This window comes from Corvus kubaryi, unplaced genomic scaffold, assembly GCF_017639235.1.
Source record: "Corvus kubaryi isolate FWS band 111438036 unplaced genomic scaffold, C.kubaryi_AGA036_p1.0 133, whole genome shotgun sequence".
Taxonomy (NCBI): Eukaryota; Metazoa; Chordata; class Aves; order Passeriformes; family Corvidae; genus Corvus; species Corvus kubaryi.
The window spans coordinates 1,567,475-1,591,851 of record NW_024580667.1 but is presented as its reverse complement, the minus strand read 5'-3'; the positions used below and the strand labels follow the sequence as shown (position 1 = coordinate 1,591,851).

The window sequence follows — 24,377 nt, the reverse complement described above, 5'->3', positions numbered from 1 at the left end:
AGTGGAAAATATTAACTAGATTGTGCTATTTGCAGAAGAATAAGGGTGACAGCTAAAAAAGCTCAAGACTTGGCACTCAGAAGCAATACCAGGAATGAAGGCAGTTTTACATTATTCCGTATTATAGTTATTTTCCTGGTAAGAAATTTACATCTTCAGGAAGAGTCTTGTCTGTGTGCCTTGGATCACACCAGTAATGGAAATACTGCAATTTTTGCAATGTTCACATTGTGTATCTCACTGTCTGGTTTTCCCTCTGAATACTGGGAAGTGTCTGTACTTTTATGACAAGATAAGTGACAGATTTTAACTCGAAAACGTAAGATTCCTTAGTTAGCTGCTAGTATTTGTTACAGGAAGTGTCATCTGAGCACAAGAGAAATAGAAAAAATAAATAAAAATCCAGGGACCCTTTTCCATGCACAGCTGTCAGCCATAAGAAACTGGTGGAAAATTCTGTGTTTGCATTTCGTCAAGTCGTTAGGTTTTGGCAGAATATTTGGAATCAATAAAGCTAGACCTCTGCAGCTCCCAGGAACATCTGCTGCATTCAAAGGAAAGGGCTCATTCAAGTGTGTTCTGTGATCCCAAGTAACTGTGCTCCACATGCTAGAGGCTCTGGGATAGAAGCTGGTATCTGAAGGAATGGGGTAACAGCCACAGCACTTGCTCCACTGATAAGATTTTCAGGGCCAGCTGAGAGAGAAGGCAGCTTCTCAGAGATTAATTATCTCCCTCTGCAATACGTCTTTGGCAATAGTCAGTTCCAGAAGTTTGGTGAGAAACAAGAGACACGACCCTGTGCCTGGGGTTTTGGATTTCTGCTTTTACAGTGGCTACAGGGGAACCTTGGAGCTGGAAAAGCCACATTCCCCTGAAGGAAGGGATGCTGCAGCAGGAAAAACTCCTAAATCTACCGAAGTACAGAACAGATCCCTCTACATGGACAGAAGACTCAAAGAGATTTTACCAAGATGAAAAATCATAGCATCTCCATCTAGTCAAGGTTCCCCCACCAAAACGAAGCAGCTTCAGAGGTGTGTTCTTCTGCCCTTATCCTCCCTCCCCCCTCAAAACCAAGCTCTTCTCTGCAAAATTCTTTCTCAGCTGCTAATAGAGGAGTGCCTCGGGGTATCTGAGCTACTAATAAGGCTCTCTACAGGAAAAGAACCTGATGTCATTCGATTTCTATTAATCACACAAGGTCCAAATCTTCATTAAAAAAAGTTTAGGGTCTCTACATGTAAAAGAGCTGGAACTACCAAACTAAAAACAAAGACCTATTAGCTCCAAGATATGACTGTATTCCAACTGTTTTTATATTGAAAATGTTGCCTGTTAAAAACACTGAACTATTCACAGTACACAACTTTGCCTTTTAGTACAATATTTACACAACAAAACCCAGTAATTCTCATACTTTCAACCAATGCAAGTGTTTTAGCTTTTACATTTTAATTTGCTCACAAAGTCCATGTACAACCATCCTTTATTTTCTTTAAAGTTTGTTTACATTCTACATTTTGCAGGAGCTCAGTTTTTAACAAAATTCCAGTGATAAAACTTGCTGGCAAGTATGATCCAAAGTTAATCTGAGCAGTTATTGGATACTCCGAACAGAGAACAAATCTTATATTTAACAAACATTCATCTGGTAATAACAGCTGCAGCCACACATATAGATGAAAAATACATCAAAGTAAGCCCTCCATCAAAGCATCTAAAATTAGAAATGTTGGAAAATATGTTCATAAACAAGCTAATCTTGAAATGCCAGAATACATTCAAATAATTGGGAATAGTACATTTGACAAAATTAACCTACTTAGAGACAACTTAAACCCTCAATAATTCTACAGAATTAATTCCTTGCATAGATTTCATTATAATCAAGAAAAATCTGATTTACAGGGATATAAGACATCCATAAACTATAATAACATCAAGTTATTTGATAATGAAATAGAGTTGTCTTAAGTTTTACGTCTTTTTGAATCACAAAATCTTGGAGGGTTGCATTCAAAATTTTCTCAAATTACCTGTAAGAAGTACAGAGCTATAGAATCATAGAAAGGTTTGCATTGAAAGGAACCTCAAAGATCATCTTGTCCCACCCCCTGCTGTGGGCAGGGACACCTTCCACTATCCCAGGTTGCTCCAAGCCCCATCCAACCTGCCCTTGGACACTTCCAGGGATGGGGAAGCCACAGCTTCTCTGGGCACCCTGTGCCAGGGCCTCACCACCCTCAAAGTGAAAAATTTCTTCCTAATATCTAACCTAAATTTCCCCTTTTCCAGTTTGTACCCATTCCCCCTTGTCCTGTCACTCCAGTTCCTGCCGAAGAGCTCCTCTCCAGCTTCCTTGAGGGTCTCTTCAGATTCTGAAAGGTGTTTTGAGGTCTCCACACAATCTTCTCTTCTCCAGGCTGAACACCCCAGCTTTCCCAGCTTGTCTCCATAGGGGAGGTGCCCCAATCCTCTTATCAACTTCATGGCCTCTTCTGGACTCTCTCCAACAGAATTATACAAGCCACTACATGGGCTCTGTTCTACTGCCTGCACTTTCACTAGGGAACCTGACAAATTAAAAATACTGGTAATAAATACCTGCACAGCACGGCACACACACACGTGTGTAAGAACACCTTTCAGCAGGGTAATTCTGGGACAGAGATCCTCCGTCTGTGCCACAGGCCCTTTTGGGAAGCACAGATGAGAAATTATGCAAGACCAGTTTCTGCTTGGCTGAGAAATAACTGCGTACACATGAGGAAAAAAAAAAAAAGAAAAAAAAAGTTATCAGGGCCTTGCTAGATTTCCAAACTCAGGTTAGATCCCCAAATCCTTCCCTGGCAGCACAGCCAGCGTCACTGCACAAACTGGTTTATGGGAACAGATGCAACTGCTTTCCCAGTTGCTTGTTCCCATCACCACAGCAGCCCCTGTGCCAGAGCAGTTGTCTGCACACCCGCGCAGCAAACCAGACCAGGGAACTCTTCCAAACAACACCAAAGAGCTTGCTGGGGTTTTGTGCTGGCTCACAAAGCCACACTCGCGTCAGGGCACGAGTCCCTGAGTGAAAAAAGCCCCACTTCTTTCACAAGCAGCTTCCCAAGTTTCCAAAGCCACCAGAAGAGCCAGCAATGACAAAAAAACCCACACGATCTGGAGAGGGAAAAAAGGAGCCAGACCCAGTAAGGTACATTGCCTTCCCTTACAGGGGTTTTAGCCCATTTGCAACAAAACCTTGGCAAAAAAGGTTTAAACACATCACTAAACACATTCCAGGGATTTTATAGCTGCTTCGGAGTATTTGTGACTTAGGTGGGATATCTAAAAGCACACTGAAAACATGTATGGGATTAGATGCTAATCTCTAGAGCTGGCCTTAATGAAAAGATAACGCACCGGATTAGCTCTCGACAAAAACAAGAGAAATCTTGTAATTCTAATTTCTATATTAATACTTGCATTTTGACACATAAAGCCCTATTCAGGTATTTAATTCAAAGCGGATAATCACGATGAGAAGCCACCCTAAAGCAATGATAATGGCCATTATAATTTTTTCAAATCACATCGAGACGAGTGAGTAGAGCAGTTACAAAAGGCTTGAGCCAAAACCCACGGGGATCTGGGCGTGGTGTGTCCCTGATGGCAATGCAGGGCAGTGGGCTGGCTTGGGAGGGGGGATGGTGGGTGGCTTTTGAGGGATCAGAGGGTGTCTTGTGAGGGGTAGTAGTGGGTGGCATGTGAGGGGAATGGTGGTGGCTTTTGAGGGGGACAGGAGTGGCTTTTGAGGGGTCGGGGGTGTCTTGTGAGGGGAACAGTGAGTGGCTTTTGAGGGACAGTGGGTGGCCTTTGAGGGGTGGGGTTGGTTTTTGAAGGGGACGGGGGTGGCTTGGGAGGGTTTCAATGGCTAGCTTGTGAATGGGATAGTGGGTGGCTTGGGGGAATCGGCGGCTTTTGATGGGGACAGGGGTGGTTTTTGAGGGGGACAGAGATGGCTTGTGAGGGCTTGAGGGGTGGCTTTGTGAGGGACACAGCGGGTGGCAGTAGGCATGGTGCTTCTTCACAGACCACACTGGGCCTTACCCCTACACTTAAAAAAAAACACCACATGAAAATTAATAGTAATAAGCACCGCAATAAAAACTCACGATTAAACAACTACACATTTCGGCGAAGCGCAGACTAACGCTGCCCGCGGGTTCCCTCACACACCCGCAGCACACAGGCCGGGGGTGCGGGTTACCACAGCGGCACCTCCCAAACCCCAGTGCCGCCGCCACCGGCAGGGACACAACGACAGGGACCTGTCCCTCCGCGTGTCCCCCTCGCGCCGGGCCACCCCCCACACGCGCGGCCGCTGCCTCAGTTTCCCTGTGGCGGGGCGGGCTGAGGGCGGCTGCCGGGGCGCTCCGGGCGGTGCTGCCCTCGGTGGAAGGCAGGCGGTCGGGCGGCCGGGGGGATCCCCGTTCCCGTTCCCACCGCCGCTCCCCCGCCGTCCCCCCCCGCCGCGCCGCCCCCTCGCCCCCCGCTCCCCCCCGGCCCGGCCAATCGCGGCGCCGCGCACGTGACGAGCGCTCCCCGCGATGACCTCATCCCTCGGTTGTGGGATGACGTCAAATTCAAGATGGATGGAATCACGGCGGCGGCGGCGGCGGCGGCAGCGCGGGCTGAGCCCTGAGCGGAGGCGCCGAGGGGGGCGAGCAGGGGGGGGCGACGGACAGCGTGAGTAGCGCCCGCGTGTCGCGCCCGTCTCGGGGGCTGCCCGCGCCGCGCGGGTCTCCCCGCGCACAAATCCGTCTTTTCCTGACGTAACTCTGAGGTGGTTTTTTTTTTTTTTTTCTCTCTCTTTTTTTTTTTTTCTCTTTCCTCCTTCCCCCCCCCTCCCTTCCTCCACCGAGCGGGGATGCGGTTCCCGCGCGCATGCGCCGGTTACGAAACTCTCCCCCCCCTCCTTCCCTGGCGGGGCTCGGCGCAGGCGCCCGGAGCGGGCGGGAGGTGCCCGCGACCGCCGCCACATCGCCCGCCCCGCCTGGGCCCGAGCCCCCGGGGGGAGGCGCGGGGGAAGCGATCAGGGCGCATGAGCGCGGCCGGCGGGAATGGAAGGAAGGATGGATGGAAGGCAGGGAGAGGAAGGGGGAGAGGCGGGTCGGGAGCGGAGCGGAGGAGGGGGAGCGGGACGCGGCGCGCCGTCCTCCGGCTTGCCTCGGCTGCGGCGCCTCTGGAGCCCGTTACCCGCTGCAACGGGCGTGAGGGCCGCGAGGGTCCGGCCGGCCCAGGGCGTGAGGGACCGGTGGTATGAGGGGCACTGTGGACTGGTGGTGTGAGGGAGATCAGGGACCGGTGGTGAGAAGGACGGGCCGCCTGTGGGTGTGAGGGACCGGCGGTCCGGCGCTTCCCCCTCCGCCGGCGGCTCCTGGCTCTTCCCCCCGCTCCGATCCGAACTGTAAAACACGAGAGAGGCTCCGGGAGGGCCGTGCCTCGGTGACACGGCTCCTCCCCGGTGTGTCTGGAAGGGAGAGCGCGTTTCATCTCCCCCCAGCGAGGTCCCCGCGTGTAAGTGCAGGCAGGTACCAAACCTCATCAATGTCTGTCAGTACGGAAAGGGGAGGTGTCAGAGGATGGACCGGGCTCTGCTCGCTGATACCCAGCAATGGGCAGAACCTGATGCACAGAAACTTCACCTGAACATAAGAACTTTCCTGTGCAGCGACGAACACTGGACAGATTGTCTAGAGAGGGTATGGAGTCTCCCTCACTGGAGATAATCCAGAACCATCTGGACACAATCCTGTGCCGTGTGCTCTGGGATGATCATGCTTGAGCAGGGAGGTTGGATCAGCTGACCCCTTGTGGTCCCTTCCAGCCTGACCCATCCTGTGGTTCTGTAAACAAAGTGTGGCTTTGCTGGTCCGAGCACTCTTGGGCTGGATTATTCATCTGCAGGATGAAGCACATTTCACAGCCAGGTGGGGAGATCCTCAGTGCTGGGCTGTGCCTTTGCAGAAAGTTGTGGAAGGTGTTTTACCTGGTCACAGCTGTCAGAGAGAAAACTTTGTTACAATCCTCCCTAAAGCCCAGGCTGATGTTATGTTCAGATTGGATGACGCTCGTGTAAATAAACAGCAGAAAAACTTAAAGGAGTTACTGCTAGACAGGAAATAATTGTGGAATGTGTGTGTGCTGAGTAAGCTCGTCTTAATAATTAAATAGTAATTGCTTTAGTAGCTCTTCCTTTTTTTTGTAGTTGGTCTCCCAATGGAAGTAAGAGAGGTAGGTAGGCTGTACATACAACAAGAGATTGTGATGAATTACACAGTCCCAGAGCTTTTTGTGAATACACTGAATATCTTGTAGATAAATTAATATTTTATCCTTAGATAAATTAATATGAAAATAGACTTTTTAAATGTGTTTTTGTGCAGGAAGTCTTTTGATATTAAATCAGGAGTAGTAAATACACACTACAGGTAAATCTAGTACTGCTTTATGTGTTTTAGTGTTCTGTTCTGACTTTGCTCTAACTGAAAAAGTGCTCTGACTAAAATTTTCCACCCGTGTTATGCTGATCCTCTTGAGGGGAAGTTTTGAGCAAATTTAAGCAACTTTTTATAAACCTTGTTTGCAAAAAACCCCAAGTTATGTGGCCATCTCTTGGGTGGAAGGGGATCTGGCATCCCTTTCTCTCAGACCTGTGTTTCACCCACATGCTGTAGAGTTGTAATTTCTTAAGAATATTTTGTTTACCTGTGGAAAGTCCACCAATCCTGACTGCAGTGTGATCATCTCAAGAACTGTCATTTACATGATCTCATTAGGGACTTGCAGGGAGATGTCACAAATTAGAACCTCTGGAGGTTTCAGCTACAGAGCCAGACCAGGATTCCTTGGGGATTTCACCACTTGTGAGCTCCCCTGATTCTGCTTTCATGTTCAAGGTAGCTTATCCTTTAGCACATATTATTACTCTTACTGAATATAAAACAGGCAGGAGCTTTTAAGAAGTTCCCAAAGTCCTTTTTGTGCTGTACATTTAGTGATAAATGTGAACATTCGTGCCTCCTGTTCCTGCTGCGTAGGTTCCAAGTGCCAGGGTGATAACTCTGCCACATCCATCTCACACTGAGAGCCCTCTTGATCACTAGAAGCTGGACATTACTAACAAATTAGGTATTGTGAGCTCGGGGAGGTAGGGGGGTGTGTGTGGTGCTAGAGAATACTTGCATGCAGAGAATTAAGTGCCCGGATCAGCTTTGTAGTGATGGCTGATCACACTTTCCTTAAAATCAGTTAGGGACAGGTCAACATTTGGGTTTAAAAGGACAGGTTTGCAGAAAGCCTTGAGCTTTCGTACTGTATTGAAGTTGTTTTGTTTTGAACTTCAGGAGCTGTGAAGCAGTTACTGCTAAAACCCAAGTAATTTCCCTCTGTAGCTTTCAGGGTTTTGAAGTTCGCTTTATCTGCTAGATAGTGATAACTTCAGTGTGTGACCAAGTGTGGACTCAGAGGGGAGAGGAAGTTGGGCTGCAATCAGCACATGGTTTGTTCTGCACTGGGAGCGGCTATGCTCTGAGTCACATGCTGCAGTTGCAACAATTTCAGCTCTCATTAAACTTTTGAGCAACCCAGCCTCCTTCATTTTGAAATTTGTCACATGTAATGATCTGAGATCCTCAGAAAGCAAGAAAAGTCTTTAGAAGCAGCAAAGGCATTTGGTGCAAGTGGAAGGACTGCAGTATGCCCTGCTTTAAAATAGGTGCGTGCAGAGGGGGTTTCCTTTCCAAGTACTTGTTGTAGTTTAATATTAGTCTTTGTACTGTAATATTTCTATTTTTCCCCCTTACTGATAATATTAAAGACATCAGTTCTCTTATATTTTCTTTCAATCAGCAGTGAAATAAAAAGAAATCTGTTGTCTTTTCTTATTGACTACTTTATGTATTTTGCTGTTCTGGAACAGTTCAAGCATATTTTATGAACAAGGAAAGAAAGTGCTGAGCAAGTCTTCAATCTTCCTAAGCTCCTTCCATCTCTACCACCATCAGTTCATCAGTCTTGCTGCCCACAAATACAAGTTTTAAAATCCCCTAGTCCTGATTGTTGGGGGGTTTTCCCTCTGAGATGTAGCGAAACACATCTTTCTTGTGCAAATTCTTTCCATGCAGTCTGTGACGAAAAGACATGAAAAATCCTTTGACCAAATAATTTTTTTTTAAATGCTGCAAAACTTTTCCATCAATAGTATTTTGTATACAATTAAATTGCATTCTTTGGGAAAGGAAGAAATTTTTCCCTTTTTTGTCTTGGAGCATTAATCTTAACCAAGGTTTATCCTGCCTCAGTATTGAACAGTGCCACTAACATTTAGGTTGTAGTTCATTCTCATCAATCTCTCTGACAAGTTGTGGTTAGTGCAGGGACAGTTCTGACACAGGGCACAGTAAGTGTCCCCTCTGCCCCCTCACAGTCTGGTCTGGACACATTTGTGAGTATCTTTGGAGCACTTCTAAAAAAGAGTGTACTTGGTACAGTAAATATGCCCCACAAAGCCCCTTTTATTGTAAGTTAAGAGCCATGGATGGAAAAGCAGCAGAATTACAGTGATATCTAATCACTGCCACACTCAGTCTGCCATAACCAAAAGGAATTTATTTTGTACCAGGACATAATGAGTACAGTCCTTCAGCTGTTGAGGTTAAGGGCCAAATTTCCTGGAATTTCAGTAAAAATATGACCATCTTCATTCTCATAAGTACTTTTGAAGAGTAAAGAAAATACAGTGCTCTTGTTCATGGAGCTGGATTTTTTAATTAATTTTTTTTAGCTATGTAAGACATAGCCTACTTCAATTGCTTATGGACTTGGAGTAAACTGAAAATCTTCCACATGTTATTAATGAGCTTGTAAATCTCTTAAGGTAATACTGAGGTAAAATTGATGTTGTCTTTCCCTTTTCCTGTATTATCTTCCCAGTATCTTGGCCAGTCAGTGATGGCTGAATGACATTTTCTTTGGATCCCTTCAGTGAGAGGAAGATACCTGCATTCCCTGAATCATAACTTTCCCACTCGGCAAATTTTTATGCTCAGCTTTTATATTAGTTCTGCATTTTTCAGATTAAATGTAGGACCTTTCCCCCTCATGTCTCATTTTCTTAAAGAAACCTTAGTGTAAATACTATTCTGTTGATAGAAAAGATCTTACATGGGTATAAATGGCTTCTCTTCCTACCCAAAATACACTGTGCCTGTAAAAAGCCCCATTATAGTAATAGAAATACAACCACAATTAGGGTTTGTCATTTTGACTATACCAGCAAAATTAAAAGCTGTATGTAGACAAGTTTTTATTGTGAATTAGGCCAGTTAATGTGTCTCATCTAGTAAAGCAGATGACTGAATATTATTCCACTTGGTAAGTATATCACAGCATTTCAAATAAAACAATAAAGTCAACCTGCAGAAAGATACAAGTGTGCACATTTGGTGTACAATTCTTCAAATTTCACACATCTACCAAAAAAAAAAAAAAAAGATAGGAAATATTTCTGGGGATGAGATTTCTGTAGGTGTTTAAATTAGATGGCTGTCAAGCCTTTCAGACTTGTCCCATCAGAGAGTTTATTTGCAACATCACAAAGCCCAAGGGAATGAAAGCTGAAGAACTCCTTAGGGAAAGGTGTTTTTAAAACTTTTTAATATTTTGATTTAGTTTACAGCAATTTGGAGGCTGAGTTACACACCTTTTAGTTGAAGCATGGAGGCCAGGACAAATATTTTATCAAATTGTGTTTGATGTGATTTAATCTTCACTGAGTGTTTCAGGAAGAACTGGGAGAGCTCCCAGCCAGCGCTTCCCTGCCCTATCCCTTCCATCTGTGTATCTACAGATCCCTGTAGCTGGATCTGCTCGCTGCTCTGACACAAGGCAGCCCTTCCTCGGAGGGGGAGGAGACACAGGCTGCTCCTTGCAGGAGCAATCCCTCATTAGACTGCTCTGAGAGTAAGATGAAATTGCACCCTGAGCTGCTGCTGGGTAGTAAACAAGAACGGGAATGACAGGAGGAGCTTTGTACTCTGACATTCTGTAGTTTGCTGCACGTCAGGGGGAGCTGTTTTAAGTGTCAGAACATGAAACTGAGCGTATGATCTGAATGTGAAAAGTAGCCATTAATTTCTAAGTGAATTTCATGTCTGTGTCAGGTAACTGATAATTATTTGTCTATGGTGTAGGGCAGAATAGACTGCAGAATATTCAAACTGAGAGTAGGTTTAGATTAGATATTAGAAAAAAAATTCTTTACTGTGAGGGTGGTGAGGCCCTGGCACAGGTTGCCCCACCTCTGGAAGTGTTCAAGGCCAGACTGGATGGGGCTCTGAGCAACCTGGTCTAGTGGGAGGTGTCCCTACCCTTGGCAGGGAGGTTAGAACTGGATGATCCTTAAGATCCCTTCTCAAATCATTCTGTGATCCTATGAGTATAAAATTTCTTCTTTTCCTCTACCTAAATTTCTGCTTTTCTATGTGTGGAGGATAAATAGGTAGAAATTAGTCCACCAATTTCACACACTAGCAAGCATGTTATTTATCTGATTCGATGCCTGTCTTCATACCAGTGAGTCTCTCTGTGCTGCTGACCTATTGGAAATGAGAAACATTTGTCTTCATGGAGAAAGTTCACAGTGTTGTCTGCAGTGGAAAACAGCAATAGCAATGAAATCTCACTTAATTAAATCCAGCAAGACAGAATCCCCGAACTTGCAGCAAGGGATTATTTAAGTATTTAGATAGAAAAAGATTATAGAAATGCAAGCAATGTTTCTATGTGGGTTTTCAGCTTTTACCTACAGGTTTTGGGAGTATATAGGGGGATGTGTAAATCTGTATGTACTGCGGGAGAGTATCTGTATTGCAAAGGTTGTTGATGGGAGAAGAGACATTTTATAAACTGTTGTCAAATAATAAAATCCAGCAAAGGGTCCTTGAGTAGAAACTTAAGCAGTGTAGGTTCCTTTTTCATCTGGACTTCTGACAAGTAGGAGGACTTTTTACCCTTCTTGTGCCTGAAACAGCACCAGAATTGTCAGAGCCATCAGATCCTCAGGAAAGCACTCGAATGCAACATTCCTGTATTTTCCAGAGGATGCCCCAGGAACTCACTTGCAATTTTTGGCTGAGTTTTATAATCCACATTTCTTTGCTTTCTTTAGTGGGTTTGTCCCTGCCACGCTTCTTGTGTGTTTTCCCTGTTTAAACCCCTGTTCCGTCTCTGTCTCCTCTGTGTATTTCCTTCTCCATCCTCGTATTCTCTGCTTCTCACAGAAGCACTTTTTCACAGCCCTGGCACCTCCTTGCTGCAATATTCCATCTCATTGAGGGTTCCAGAACATCATCTTTCCCACTGCCACCCCCAGCATGCTGTTAATGGAGCTTTAGCTGACAGCAATTTCCTTATCATGGAAGTCAGATGGCAACATCAACATCTCTTAGTTGCTTGTGTGTTTAAGGGTGTAGCTGTTACACTGAAACCACACATAAATATCTGCCTGATTCTATCTGTAAAGCTTCAGCTGTAAAGTCTGTGGCTCCATTGTTTCTAAAGGTGAAATTTCAGATGGAGGAAGCTGATGGAACAACTTCCTGACAAAGAATGTGCAGGTGCATAGCTTCTCTTGCTGGAACCCTGGTGCTCATTTGACCTCTCAGTGAGCTGATTAAGCTCCCTATCCTAGAAAATAGCAAACAGATCTAAAAAGCTGGAATGATTTTGTTTGTTTGTTTCCTGCTTAATTTTAAGGAGTTGAATCAACTCACTGGGAGATCAAATGAGCAGCAGAGTTGGTGAAAGGAAGAGGAGAGTACCACAGGGCTGGGAGGAGGAGATGTGAGAGTAAGGAACAGAGGAAAGGAAACCCCACTTCAAAGAGGGGTTGCTGTTGAAGATCAAAAAACTGTTGGGCCTAAGATTAAGCTTTTTCACCCTTTCCTGGTGAGGAGCTTTCCTGAGATTTCTTTTTTATTACAAAAGTAATTTTGAAATAGTGGAGGCATCTTTTTCTATCCTTATTCAAGATATAAAAGAAAGACAATCTTGTACCAAATATGGTACTTAGGCTTTTGAAATCTAGTGTTCTGAGATCAGTGGAGGGCTGTTGAAGGAGGGAATTAGAGGACTGGAGAATCTCTCTTATGAGGAAAGGCTGGGGGAGCTGGGCCTGTTCAACCTGGAGAAGAGATGACTGGGCGGGGACCTCATTAATGTATATAAATGTCTAAAGGGGGGGGTGCCAAGAGGAGGGACCAGACTCTGCTCCATGGTGCCCAGAAACAGGACAAGAGGAATGGGCAGGAACTGATGCCCAGGAAGTTTCACCTGAACATGAGGAAGAGCTTCTGTCCTGTGCAGTGACCGAGCACTGAACAGATTGTCCAGAGAGGGTGTGGAGTCTCACTCACTGGAGATATTCCAGAGCCATCTGGATACATTCCTGTGCTGTGTGCTCTGGGGTGACCCTTCTTGAGCAGGGAGGTGGGACCAGGTGACCCATCCTGTGATTCTGTGAAGGCTGACACTAAAACCTCTTCTTGGCCTCCCGAAGGTTCCTTCTGCATTGGCCCTTCCTGGGTCTGGAGTCTAAATGTCACTGTTCTTGTGAGGACCAGCAGCTGCTGTAGCATGAGGCACCTGCATACAGGCAATGGGAGGTTTTCTGATGGTCTCCTGCTGTTTCCATGATGTCACCTGAACATCATGGAAGAAAAGAAGAAAGAACTTTGTTTCCAGTCAGTAGTGAAGGTGGCTGGAAAAAAAGGTTAGAGAGACTAGAAGTAGATTATCTGCAGGAGAGATCTTAGGTAGCTAATCACAAAACAATCTTCAGCTGAGGAGTATTCAAACACCTGGAACCAAATCTGGTATTACAGGAGACTGCCAGAGTTGTGTATGTACACACTGTGCCAGGGAAGCTTCTGTGTGGGGCTAAGCACAGGCAGCCAAGGACTGGCTTTGGGGACGGAGTTCTTGTCCTCCTATGGCTGTTCCTATTGCTGCCTCTTCAGTTATGCCAATGCAATAGTTCTGGATGTGGTTTACTATAAAAACTGACCCACATTTGAAAAGAAATAATGTTGGGGGTTTATTTATTGTCTGTTCTGCTACAGGCCTGCAAATATTTGTACTGGCACAGCTGAAGGAGGAGTGACCTGCAGTGTGCAGGTAAGATGAACACATGAGAGCAGAGATGACTTGGATCAACTTTGTTACTGGAAAGTGTTTATGTAGTGAAATTTTAACACATTGCACTTGGACTGAGGTATTCTTTGGGTTGATTTTTTTTTTCTACTTCTAAGTATTTCAGGCTTTCACGTGATCTGGGTAAATGTCTTTAAATGGTTCTGCAAAACAGTTCAGGTGTATTTCTTGGTATTGTTTGCTTAATTTCTGCCTGTTGTGTCTAAAGGCTATTAAACTGAAAGTCAAGCACTTGAATTAGGAAATACCAGGATTAAAGCTGCCTTTGAAGGATTAATTTGGTCCTTTGCCAATTGTGTACCTTACATCCTTGGTTACTGTTAAAGTGACAGAGTTATATTGCTCTGGAGCCTCCTTCACTGTGCTCTGAGCATGAGCGGGAGGGATGTTTATGTCTGTTGTGTTTAATGTGATGAATTGAAGGTGTTGTAGGAATGAACAAGGAAACTGTGGCCAGAAGGATGGTGACTGTTGGATTCTGCTTTAGTCCTGCAGATTTACACCAGTCCCTACTGCTTATACTGCACTGCTGTGTTACACGGGCAGAGGGACACCTCGTAATTACATGGTGTTTATTCTGCGAGTCTTAAAAACACAAGGCCTGGGAAAAGCAGATTAAAATGAAAGGTCTTAAAATATTTTAAAACGTTTGACTAATACACTCTATTTCCACTGTGTCCTTGAAGTGTGGGTTATGCAGCAGCTTCTATTGGGTGTCTCTATACCACAGTTAAAGTTTCCTAAGCTCTGTTGATCTGTTACCTCCGTGTACCTTCTGCAATTTGCATCCCAGATGAATCACTTGAGTTTGCAAACTCGCTTTCATACAGGTGAAGGGAAAGGGAAAGATGCCCTCCTGGAGCACTTACAACTCTGTAAGTGTTAATGGGTGCTCAGACCATGAAACTGGATTAGGGCCAGTCAAACTCTGCCACTTTAAATTGCAGTGGCATCCACAAAGGAGGAGGGTAATGAACCACCATTCTCACACCCCCACCTCCATCCTCCCAGCATTTTTAAGCAAAACATAGAAAGCAAAACAAACCAGATTGCTTTCTTAAATTAAGATTGACTGTACTGCTTTTTATAGATGGAGGTGTGGGGGAATTATGCATTATAACTATGTAAGGTGAATTAAGGATAAATTAGTGTTTATGAAATGACAGTGCAAGGCACTGAAATACTCAGTAAAGACTGATCTGGTGAGGAAACAGCATTCTGCTTGAGCTATTGCCATGACACCGTTAACTCATTTGGTATTTTTAGGTGTAGAAGTGGTAGCTCAGTCCTTAGTATGATCAGTGCCCTGAGACATTGCACGCAGCATCCTTTAAGTCATTTCTCAATAATACCAGTGTAGACTTTGATCACTTATTTATATCCACTAGTTCTAAGGTTTGCCATCCTCATTTATTAACCATGCGGTTATAGCTTCTCGGTGTTGTTTTTTTATTTTGATAAACTTTACAGTTTTGCTTGTAAGCTGATGAACAGTGAAACCTTTTTGTTGTAGTTGCATACATCATGTACAAATGAAACTAAAAAGTAGTTTCTCAAATCAGCTGTAAAAATAAGAGAATTGCTTTTAACACATCATTGACTTGTTTTATGACCACCATGGAGGTAGTGTAGAGAGTGTCCATGAAAAAAATAAGAAAATTGAATATTGTTGATTTCTGTGTGTGTGTTCTTGTGCACAGATATATAAATTGCAACTCCTGCCACAGAAGTTCTTTGTTTAAACTAACTTAAAACCTGGTTCTCTTCTTTTGTTAAGCTCTCATCAGGAGCAGTGTATTGAGTTATCAAGACATCCTGCAGTATGGAGTGGGCTGTGTTTTGAAGCATACGGATCACGTAGATTTCTGCACTGCAGCTTAATTTGTGTTTATTGTACTCTTGGATGCAGCCAAGGGTAACTGTTCCTCAGATATATGGGTTGTGGCCATAAAGTGCTCTTCTGCTAATGAATGAAATGGGGACTTCAGTTCTCTGATTGCTTTTTATCCTGAGCAAAGCAATGCAGGGATACTTCAATGAAAACTGTGATATTTCCCAGAAACCAGATCCTGCCAGTGCAGTTTTAAGTGACACACACAGTTAGAAGTAGATATTAAGAGCACTTACTAAGTGTAAGTAAATATGATGAATTTAGATTACAGACAATAATCCTGTTTCCTTCTCCCTTCCCAGTATTAATGCCTTTTCCATCATCCTATTAAAAGTGACAACAAAACTCCCTTAATTTGTCTAGTCAGTAGGAGACTGTCAGGGTTGCTTAGCCTCAGAAAGGTGAGTACCTCTACCTAAGCTTTAGATACCTGATCCAAGAGTTTATCAATCCAGTTGTCAAGATAGATCTTCATAAAGCTGAAGCAGAAAAAGAGATGATCAAGAGTGAAATGATTGAACTGTTCCTCCCTGTGGAGAGGTGTATTACAGGAAGAGAACACAGCTCATCCATCTGTCCATCCATCCCTCAGTTAGCTGGGTGTAATATTCTTGGTGTATGATCGCCAATTAAAAGGATATTTGAAAGTGGGCAGATGAGCTGGTTCTTCCCATGGCTGTGCTTTTGTTGGAGCTAACAGTGGTATTTTCATTCCCAGACCTTTCCTCCACACAAGCTGTTCCTATAATCACTGTTTGATGGTGGTTTAGCCAGTTTACAAACTACAGGAGGTGTGTTTACTTTGTCTCTACCAGTTTACATAAGGCAACCTACAACTTTGTTGTTGCTGTTCTTTTTCAGGGCCATCAGAATCATGGAGGGGCTCTTGCATTACATAAATCCAGCACATGCCATTTCCCTCCTAAGCACCCTGAACGAGGAGCGTCTCAAGGGACAGCTGTGTGACGTTGTGCTGATCGTAGGAGACCAGAAATTCCGAGCTCATAAGAACGTTCTGGCTGCCAGCAGTGAATACTTCCAGACTCTGTTCACAAATAAGGAGAATGAGTCTCAGTCAGTGTTTCAGCTCGACTTTTGTGAGCCAGATGCTTTTGATAATGTGTTGAACTACATTTATTCTTCATCCTTGTTCATTGAGAAAGGCAGTCTCGCAGCTGTGCAAGAACTGGGTTACAGTCTTGGAATATCTTTTCTTACAAACATTGTTTCCAAGAGTCCTCAAGCTCCTTTTCCTTCTTGTCCTATTAAAAAAATACTCTATCAAGATGAAGATGAAAGTAGTTCTCAGAAGAGAAGTGTTATTGTCTGTCAGAACAGAATCGAAGCACAAGTGAAAAGCGTAAATCAAACAAAACATGACTTAAGCCATACTCCTAAACCTTCACCCTCTGTGGCTGTCAAAGGTAGCAGCAGACCACAGGTAACAAAACCAACTGAAACCCTTCACAACTTATCACTGACTGAAAGGAGGTGGCTAAAAGAAGGCCCTGTGAGCTATACAAAGGTTCATGAAACTTCTGGAACTGTGGAGGATCAGAGCAGAGGTGCTTTAGTGAAAAGGAACATGGCGCTGCCTCAGATGTCTTTAGCAGAGAAAGAAATGGCAAGTGGCGAGCCAGGAAGCAGTGCTCAGCTTCTGAGAGGAAAAGTTGCAGAGATGTCATTGAAAAGACCACGTCCACCAGTCTTATCTCTGCGTGGGGCAGTGGAATCCACGTTTTTGTTGCGAGAGGCAGGAAAAGGAAATGGTCAAGGGGAAGACAGGAATTTGCTCTACTACTCCAAGTTAGGGCTGGTAATCCCATCTAGTGGGTCTGGCCCAGAAAACCAAAGTATCGACAGAAGTGGGCCCCTTGTAAAAAGTCTCCTTCGAAGGTCACTGTCCATGGATAGCCAGGTTCCTATTTACTCACCTTCTGTTGACCTAAAACCTGCACAGGTATCCTCGTCCCTGTCACCAGGAACTAACGATTCCCAGAAGACATTTAATGTTGCATCCCAAAAGTTATCCTCGAAAGAGTCATCGGAGAAGTCAGCCTTGGATGAAAAGCCACAGGTAATACACCCACATCGCCTTAGGTCTTTCAGTGCCTCTCAGTCAACAGATCGGGAGGTCGCTTCCCCTCTCTCAGAGGTGCGGATAAAAACTGAGCCCAGCAGTCCCCTCTCAGATCCTGCTGAAATCATAAGAGTTACAGTGGGTGATGCTTCAGCATCAGCAAACAAAGACTTTGCTTTTAAAACTGAGGATGACCGTAAGGAACCAAGCAGACTTCCAGCAAAAAGGAGATTCCAGGATGATCAGAGGCTACCATTCAAGAAACTGAAGGCAGATGAGCAGCCTTCTCCTGGTTCAGAAGAGAACTTTGAGGAAGGCTCAAGCCCCACGCACCTCGATGCTGATTTCCCTGATTCTGATGTCAGTAAAGATGAATACAGCGAGATGGAAGAAGCAAGACCAAATAAAAAATTTAAATGTAAACACTGCCTTAAAATTTTCAGATCAACAGCAGGTCTTCATCGCCATGTTAACATGTATCACAATCCAGAGAAGCCCTATGCTTGTGACATATGCCACAAGAGGTTCCACACCAATTTCAAAGTGTGGACGCACTGCCAGACACAACATGGAATCGTGAAGAATCCCTCACCAGCTTCCAGTTCACATGCCCTTTTGGATGAAAAATTCCAAAGAAAACTGATCGATATAGTGAGGGAGAGAGAAATCAAAAAAGCTCTGATTGTGAAACTAAGACGTGGCAAGCAGAGCTTTCCGGGCCAGTCTGCTTCACAAGTACAACAAGTCATCAAAAGGAATTTGAGGTCAAGAACCAAAGGAGCCTATATTTGTACCTACTGTGGGAAAGCTTATCGTTTCCTCTCCCAGTTCAAACAGCACATAAAAATGCACCCAGGGGAGAAACCCATTGGAGGGAATAAGGCTCCTAAGCAGAAGGATCACATTCATATTGAAAACCCGGTGGAAAACAAGGAGGTTTATCAGTGCCGTCTCTGCAATGCCAAGCTCTCCTCACTTATTGAACAGGGAAACCACGAGCGACTCTGTAGAAACGCCACCGTCTGTCCTTACTGCAGCCTTAGGTTTTCTTCTTCAGAGCTGAAGCACGAGCATGAAAGCAAGTGTGAGTACAAGAAGCTGACTTGCCTTGAGTGTATGCGCACCTTCAAATCATCCTTCAGCATCTGGCGTCATCAGGTTGAAGTTCACAATCAGAACACAATGGCTCCATCAGAGAACTTTTCTTTACCTCTCATGGATCACAATGGAGAAATCACCAGTTCGTCACGGCTGCCTCCGCAGTCGGAATCCAATAAAATGAACAATTTTGTTGCTGCAAAGGAGGACGGTGTGTTCAGTGATTCGTCAGAACAAATCAATTTTGATTCTGAAGACTCTTCATGCCTGCCTGAAGACTTAAGTGTTTCCAAGCAGTTTAAAATCCAGATCAAAGAAGAGCCTGCGGATGATATAGAGGACGAGGTCACCGAAACAAGCAGGGAACCTAAGGAAGTAGTCTCCAAGAAAGATCCCAGTTTGTGGCCCTGTGAAAAGTGTGGGAAGATTTTCACCTTACGCAAACAGCTGGAGCGTCACCAGGAGCTCCTGTGCTCCGTGAAGCCGTTTATTTGCCACGTGTGCAACAAGGCCTTCCGAACGAATTTCCGGCTCTGGAGCCACTTCCAGTCTCACATGTCCCAGGCTGCAGAGGAGTCCACAAATAAGGAGCCCGAGATATGTCCACCAGCCAATTCCCCATCACCCCCACCCTTACCCCCACCCCCGCCACTCCCCAAAATCCAGCCTTTGGAGCCCGACAGCCCCACAGGCTTGCCGGAAAGCTCCAGTACTACTGAGAAGCTGTTCGTGCCGCAGGAGTCGGACACGCTCTTCTACCACGCCCCGCCGCTCTCCGCAATCACCTTCAAGAGACAATACATGTGCAAACTCTGCCACAGGACTTTCAAGACAGCTTTCAGTCTCTGGAGCCATGAACAGACACACAATTAGCTTTAACAGAACCCTTGCAGAGCTGGTTTGGGGGGCTGTGTTCAGGATCTCAGAGGTCTGCCACATAGACTACAAATTTAAGAGGATCAAAACGATGATGAAAAATCTGGAATTTGTGATGCTGCTTGGATTTGGAGATTAGGGAAAACTAACTTGATTAGTAGGTAGAAAGCAGAGTAATTTAAAATACTGTGGTCTGGGATCTAATAGTAACAGAATAAATTTTATTTTATTTCATCTGACTTTGAAATACAATTGCATCTGGATTGTATGCATGGATCTTCATCCCTTGATGTTGGTGTGTGCGTGTGTATTATATATAAAGTTATATATTAAACGAAAGAGAAACAACAATTTGGATTCTAACTGTGAGCTTATAGTAGTGAAATACTGTAACTGACGTCATTAATTTGTTTTTAAAAAAGAAACCAACACACACAAGCTCCATGTAAGTGGTTGCCATGTGCTGGCAGTTTGGGAGGAAGTGGATGGAGTGTCTTGCTGTATTGACTTAGGTCTTAGAAACCTTTAGCAATAACAAATAAACCTCAAGTTTGAGTAATCCTGATGTTATTGGATACGAATGTTTGCTATTTTAAGGGAACATAGAATTGTTTTGTTGTTGTATGGAACTTGTGCAAATTAAAACAGAATCTAAAGTCAGCAATATTATTACTAAGATTTTATATAAGAAGTAGCAGCAAGCCTGCTTTCAGCCATTTAATTATAACTTTCTAAGGAAAATTGAGAGAGGGGGTACTTTGCTTTATATAATATCCCAAAGACTAATTTCCTATGGATATTTGGGTAGCTGGAGTCATTGTGTAACAGCCATGATAATGCAAATGGTACTGTTTATAACATGAACTGAGGTTGGATGGATGTCAGACAAGTTTCATAGTTTTGTTTCCACTATTTGTACAACTGTTTGTAATTCTAACTACAAAGGAATGTATAACTATTAAATCAACAAGAGAGAGCTCATTAAGGGACAGAAGAGGAGTTGTGTTTCTAAACACAAATAATAAGCTCGGCCATGAGTACAAAGATATGTTTTAACAAAACCTAAAAATGTAAATATTTATATAGACACCTGTATAAATGAAGAAGTATGTATTTGAAATTTGTATTAAGCGTACATATCCAGCTCAAAGCAGAGGAGAAAATCACACTACAATCACTGCATTTTATGGATACAATGGATATAGAGTAGTTCTTTCTGCCGCTTTCTATCATATGTGATGCTGTGTTGCATTTTCCAATTTGTTGAAAATTGTGGTAATAATGGGCTGCAGCTACTCTGTGTGGTTCCATTATTTTACCTCAAATGGCAACTGGAGCATTTAGTGTAAGTAGGATCACACATATTTACCAGGAGTTATGGTAAGGGTCCAATTTTTTCTGTAAGTCAAGGAAATATTTACCCAGAAGTAGGAGGTGAACCAACCTCCTACAGTGAGAAATTTTTCTGCTAGAATTTAAACTTAATGGAGGGATGGTGGATTAGAGTGAACAAAAATGATGCAAACAGTGTTTATGATCCTGACCAACTTTCCCCCTGCAGGGTTGGGAGAAAGGGGATGTAATTCCACACTGCTGAGTCAGAGCCCAGTCTGTGTCCAGTGAAACCAGCGCATGTTTGGTCGCCAATTTCAGGGGCAGCAGGAGTGAGGCTTGAATTCTCTGTGTAACCATGTGTGTAACTGTTTATTCAGTATCCCAAGCTCAGAAGTTAGAATTCCAAGCTGACGCTGAGATTCAGCAAAATCAAGCACAAGTGTAACTCTTAAGATTCTGAGGATGGGCACCCTCAGGCACACACCAGATTTTTCTCAGTGAAAGCTAAGTGTGCTACCATTTTTTTCCCCAACAGATTTTTAATTATTTTTCCTGTAGGTGAAATTTGAAAGAATTAGCTCAGGACGGACCCCTGACTTTTTTTCAGCTACCAAAAAAGTTGCAATGTTAGTTTCAAGCCTCTTCTGCTTCATTTTTATTACAATCTAAAATTGCTGATAGACACTTCTAAAAGTAACATGTTCTTTTTTGTCCTCTTTCAGGCAAACTCTGGCTGAGTATGATTAAGCTGATTTGCTTGAGTATCAGTTAAACTCTTTAGTGGCATTGCAGTTAAAACAAGGTACTTGCTTAATAGTGACATTTCCAGTTACTGACTTTTTTATTCCACCTAATAAGACTATAAATTTCTTTCTTGCCAGATACAATTTCAGAATAAAATGGTTATTGCACTTAAACCTGGTTTTAAAAAATCAGAAAAACATAAAGCCTTGCTAAGTACCCTTTATATATATTTAAGAAATTTGTGTGTATAAAATAAGAACGTGTTCTTGTAGAATGGTTCCTAAGTTTTCCCCAGTGATTCCTCTGCACAACAGCCTGAAAGTTGAGCTGTAGCCTTTTAAAATTCAGTGTGCTTTCTGAAGGAAGGTGGCAACCAGCTCAGCTGGGTCACAGCCATCTCCCTTCCAGCTGGGATTCTGCTCTGTGATATGATGATAAATTCTACACACTTTAAATCAAAACTTTGTGCAACATCTTTGAAGAAACCCTGACCTTTTTCCTAGTGTACTAGGTATTATAAAGAATCCATAAAATATTTTTGGTCTAAGTAGCCTCCTAAGTTTTTTTTCAGTTGCTTTGGTTTTTGGGGGGGTTTTAAAGTTTTGTTTTCCACTTTGAGCGTGTTCTGTGTGATTTTTTTTTTTCTTTTTTTTTACATTTGGTTCCTGTTGTTTAGTAAAGGAATTCAGGATCTCTAAAATTTAAATATGAGATGTTTATATAGCAGTTCTGGTTTTCTATTAGCTTTTATACAGTATCTTTAAAAGCCCTTGATAGAAGTGTTTATTTTGGAGGATACGGAATAAATATGCTTCCACTTATATAACTTTAATATATGTCTTAAAATTTAAATTATGGAAAAAAAAAATGTTAGTTGCTTGTTTATAAATAAAGGTTTTTGAAGAGTGTCTAGTTTGGCCACAGCCAAAATAAAAGGCAAATTTATTGATACAAAAGCCTCTCTTCATCATATTTTGTTTAATTTTATAGCTGTGTACTGAAGTGACACAAAGTTAGAGGTCTTGTTAAATATAAAAAGTGTTTTGCTTTTTTTTTCTAAAATTTGTGACAGGAATGTGCAGATGTTTTAATATATAGATTAGAATCTATAATTCTGTCCTTTTTTTGCTATTTTTATAACCTGTCAGATAAATCTCAGAGAACTATCTTGTCAGTGGGAGTGGAAACTTGTGTTGCATTTCAGGGGAGCAGGGTTGAGCCATGAAATGTATTTTGGTTTGGGACTTTTTTTCCTTTCAGGCACTCTGTTGGAAAGCCTCTAAAAGCCTCTATCTTAAGTCCATTAAAATCAGTCTTAATGTTTTTAAAATGTTCTGTGCAAGTTCTTTGCTGAATTGGGACCATGATCAACCTTGAAAGTGAGCAAGGGCAGCAAAACACATGAACCAGTCACAAAACTCTAGTTGTGGGGTTTTTTTGTAAGGGAGAGCAAAACACCCCGTGAAAGGTGATGGAGAAGATAACCTGGTGAAGTGGTTGACCCCAGAGTTTGTCTGGGGTGTTTCAAAAATGAGATATTGCCTTATCTGTGACCCCAAACAGCTCTTAGAGGCTTGGCCTGTGTTTCCTGTTTAGGCAGGAACATCCAGGAGGTTTTTTTGCCTGATGTTGTTTGCTTTTCCCCAAGTAGGACATGCGGGTTTGCTCCAAAGCTCTACGTGTTCTCTGTTTCTGTTCCAAGCTTCCAGTGTTAAACTGAGTTCCTCCCATGGGATAAGGACAGACTATGCCTAATTTCTTGGCTCTAACAGTGAGGGTGCAAATATCTGGCATGAGCCTGTAATCTGGCATGTGCCTATACTGTTCAATACAATTGTTTACATTTTCCTACCAGAAGATTTAGATAAAAATCAAAACAAGCTTAGGGGGTTGTTTTTTGTTGGAGGGGGTTTTTTTTGTTTGTTTTGGTTGGGGTTTTTTTAGTGTTGCTGTTATTGAATCAGTGTTAAAATCTCTTTTTCTGTTGTTGCTGAACACAGCCTGATAGTATTTTTAATGTTATTGATTCTTGTTTATTTAAAATGACTTGTGAAAAACTGTACTGTAACTGCTCTACAAAAAGGGACACTATCAAGAGAAAGGCTGGATACAGAAAATGGACATACCTACATTAGGAATACTTGATATTAATAAATAATATTGAAGAATTTAAAAACAATTGAGTCATAACACTTGAGCTTTTTTTGGACATGTAAGTCCTATTATGGGCAGCCTCAGTTGTTGCAAGGATGTTTGAAAAATATATCTGAATTCTGTGGGTTGAGCTGATTTTTCCTGTTGCTTTTCCTCTCACTATTTCAGAATAAAGGACTCGATCCTCCTTTACCTTTTCCAGTCTCTCAGTAGTACACTCTAAAGACACAAGCTTCCCACTATTGAAGCAGCAGCTCTATGTCAAATATGTACAGAAAACCAGAACAAACCCTCTTTTGCAGCGTTAAGTGCAAAATACACAGAAAGTATGTCTTTTAAGACTTACTCTTGACAGTGTCCCTTTTTAAAAAGCAGGAAAATGGGATCACTTTAAGTGCTTGGGTACAGGGGAATAGTTTCCTACTAGAAATTGGAATTATCCAATATATTTTCTAGAGAGTTTCCGGTTAGTTACACAAAATCACTTGTCATTTTAAAGGATTATAGAGGTAAGACAAGCAATTCTGGGTTTATAATCCTGTATACCTTATACATTCTATCTCTGTTCAATACACCAGGATGGGTTTTTACTTTTTTTAGGACTGAGACTTAATAGCTTAAGGCAAGTTTTTCTTTAATGTAATGTAAATCCATTGCTGCTTTGTACAACTTTTTCTACTGTGTGTTTTCTTTACTTAGATCTTGACTAAGAAATGTTGACGTCCAATAAACTTACACTTTGTTTCTTTTGAGTCACCGTGTCTTCTGCTGGAATCTCTTGGCAGAGGGTGGTGTTATTGTACAAACCATTGTGTCTGTGGGGTGGGAAGTGTGTTTGTAAAAGAGCATCTTTTGTTCTGTTTGTTGGATGTAAGTGCTACTTGTACATTACTAAACGAATGGGGGTTTGTTTGTTTTAGTAAATGCCTCACTGAACCT

General features: G+C 42.9%; 1 protein-coding gene across 3 annotated transcripts; it reads left to right on the top strand.

Annotated features, from left to right (window-relative positions):
• The first annotated feature begins 4,641 nt into the window (after window positions 1-4,641).
• On the top strand, window positions 4,642-24,190 carry ZBTB21 (zinc finger and BTB domain containing 21). Of its 3 annotated transcripts, XM_042033662.1 has the most exons (3): window positions 4,682-4,734; window positions 13,170-13,224; window positions 16,013-24,190. In XM_042033662.1, the coding sequence occupies exon 3, from the start codon at window positions 16,026-16,028 to the stop codon at window positions 19,200-19,202; it is 3,177 nt and encodes a 1,058-aa protein (XP_041889596.1). In that variant the 5' UTR covers window positions 4,682-4,734; window positions 13,170-13,224; window positions 16,013-16,025; the 3' UTR covers window positions 19,203-24,190. The 3 variants fall into 3 exon arrangements, with proteins under 3 accessions (XP_041889601.1, XP_041889596.1, XP_041889587.1); XM_042033667.1 differs by lacking the exon at window positions 13,170-13,224 and having other exon boundaries at window positions 4,642-4,734; XM_042033653.1 differs by lacking the exon at window positions 4,682-4,734 and having other exon boundaries at window positions 12,503-13,224.
• The last annotated feature ends 187 nt before the right edge of the window (window positions 24,191-24,377 follow it).

Coding starts and splice junctions, on each gene's coding strand:
- ZBTB21 (XM_042033667.1), top strand. CDS start 16,026: ATGGAGGGGCTCTTGCATTACATAAATCCAGCACATGCCATTTCCCTC.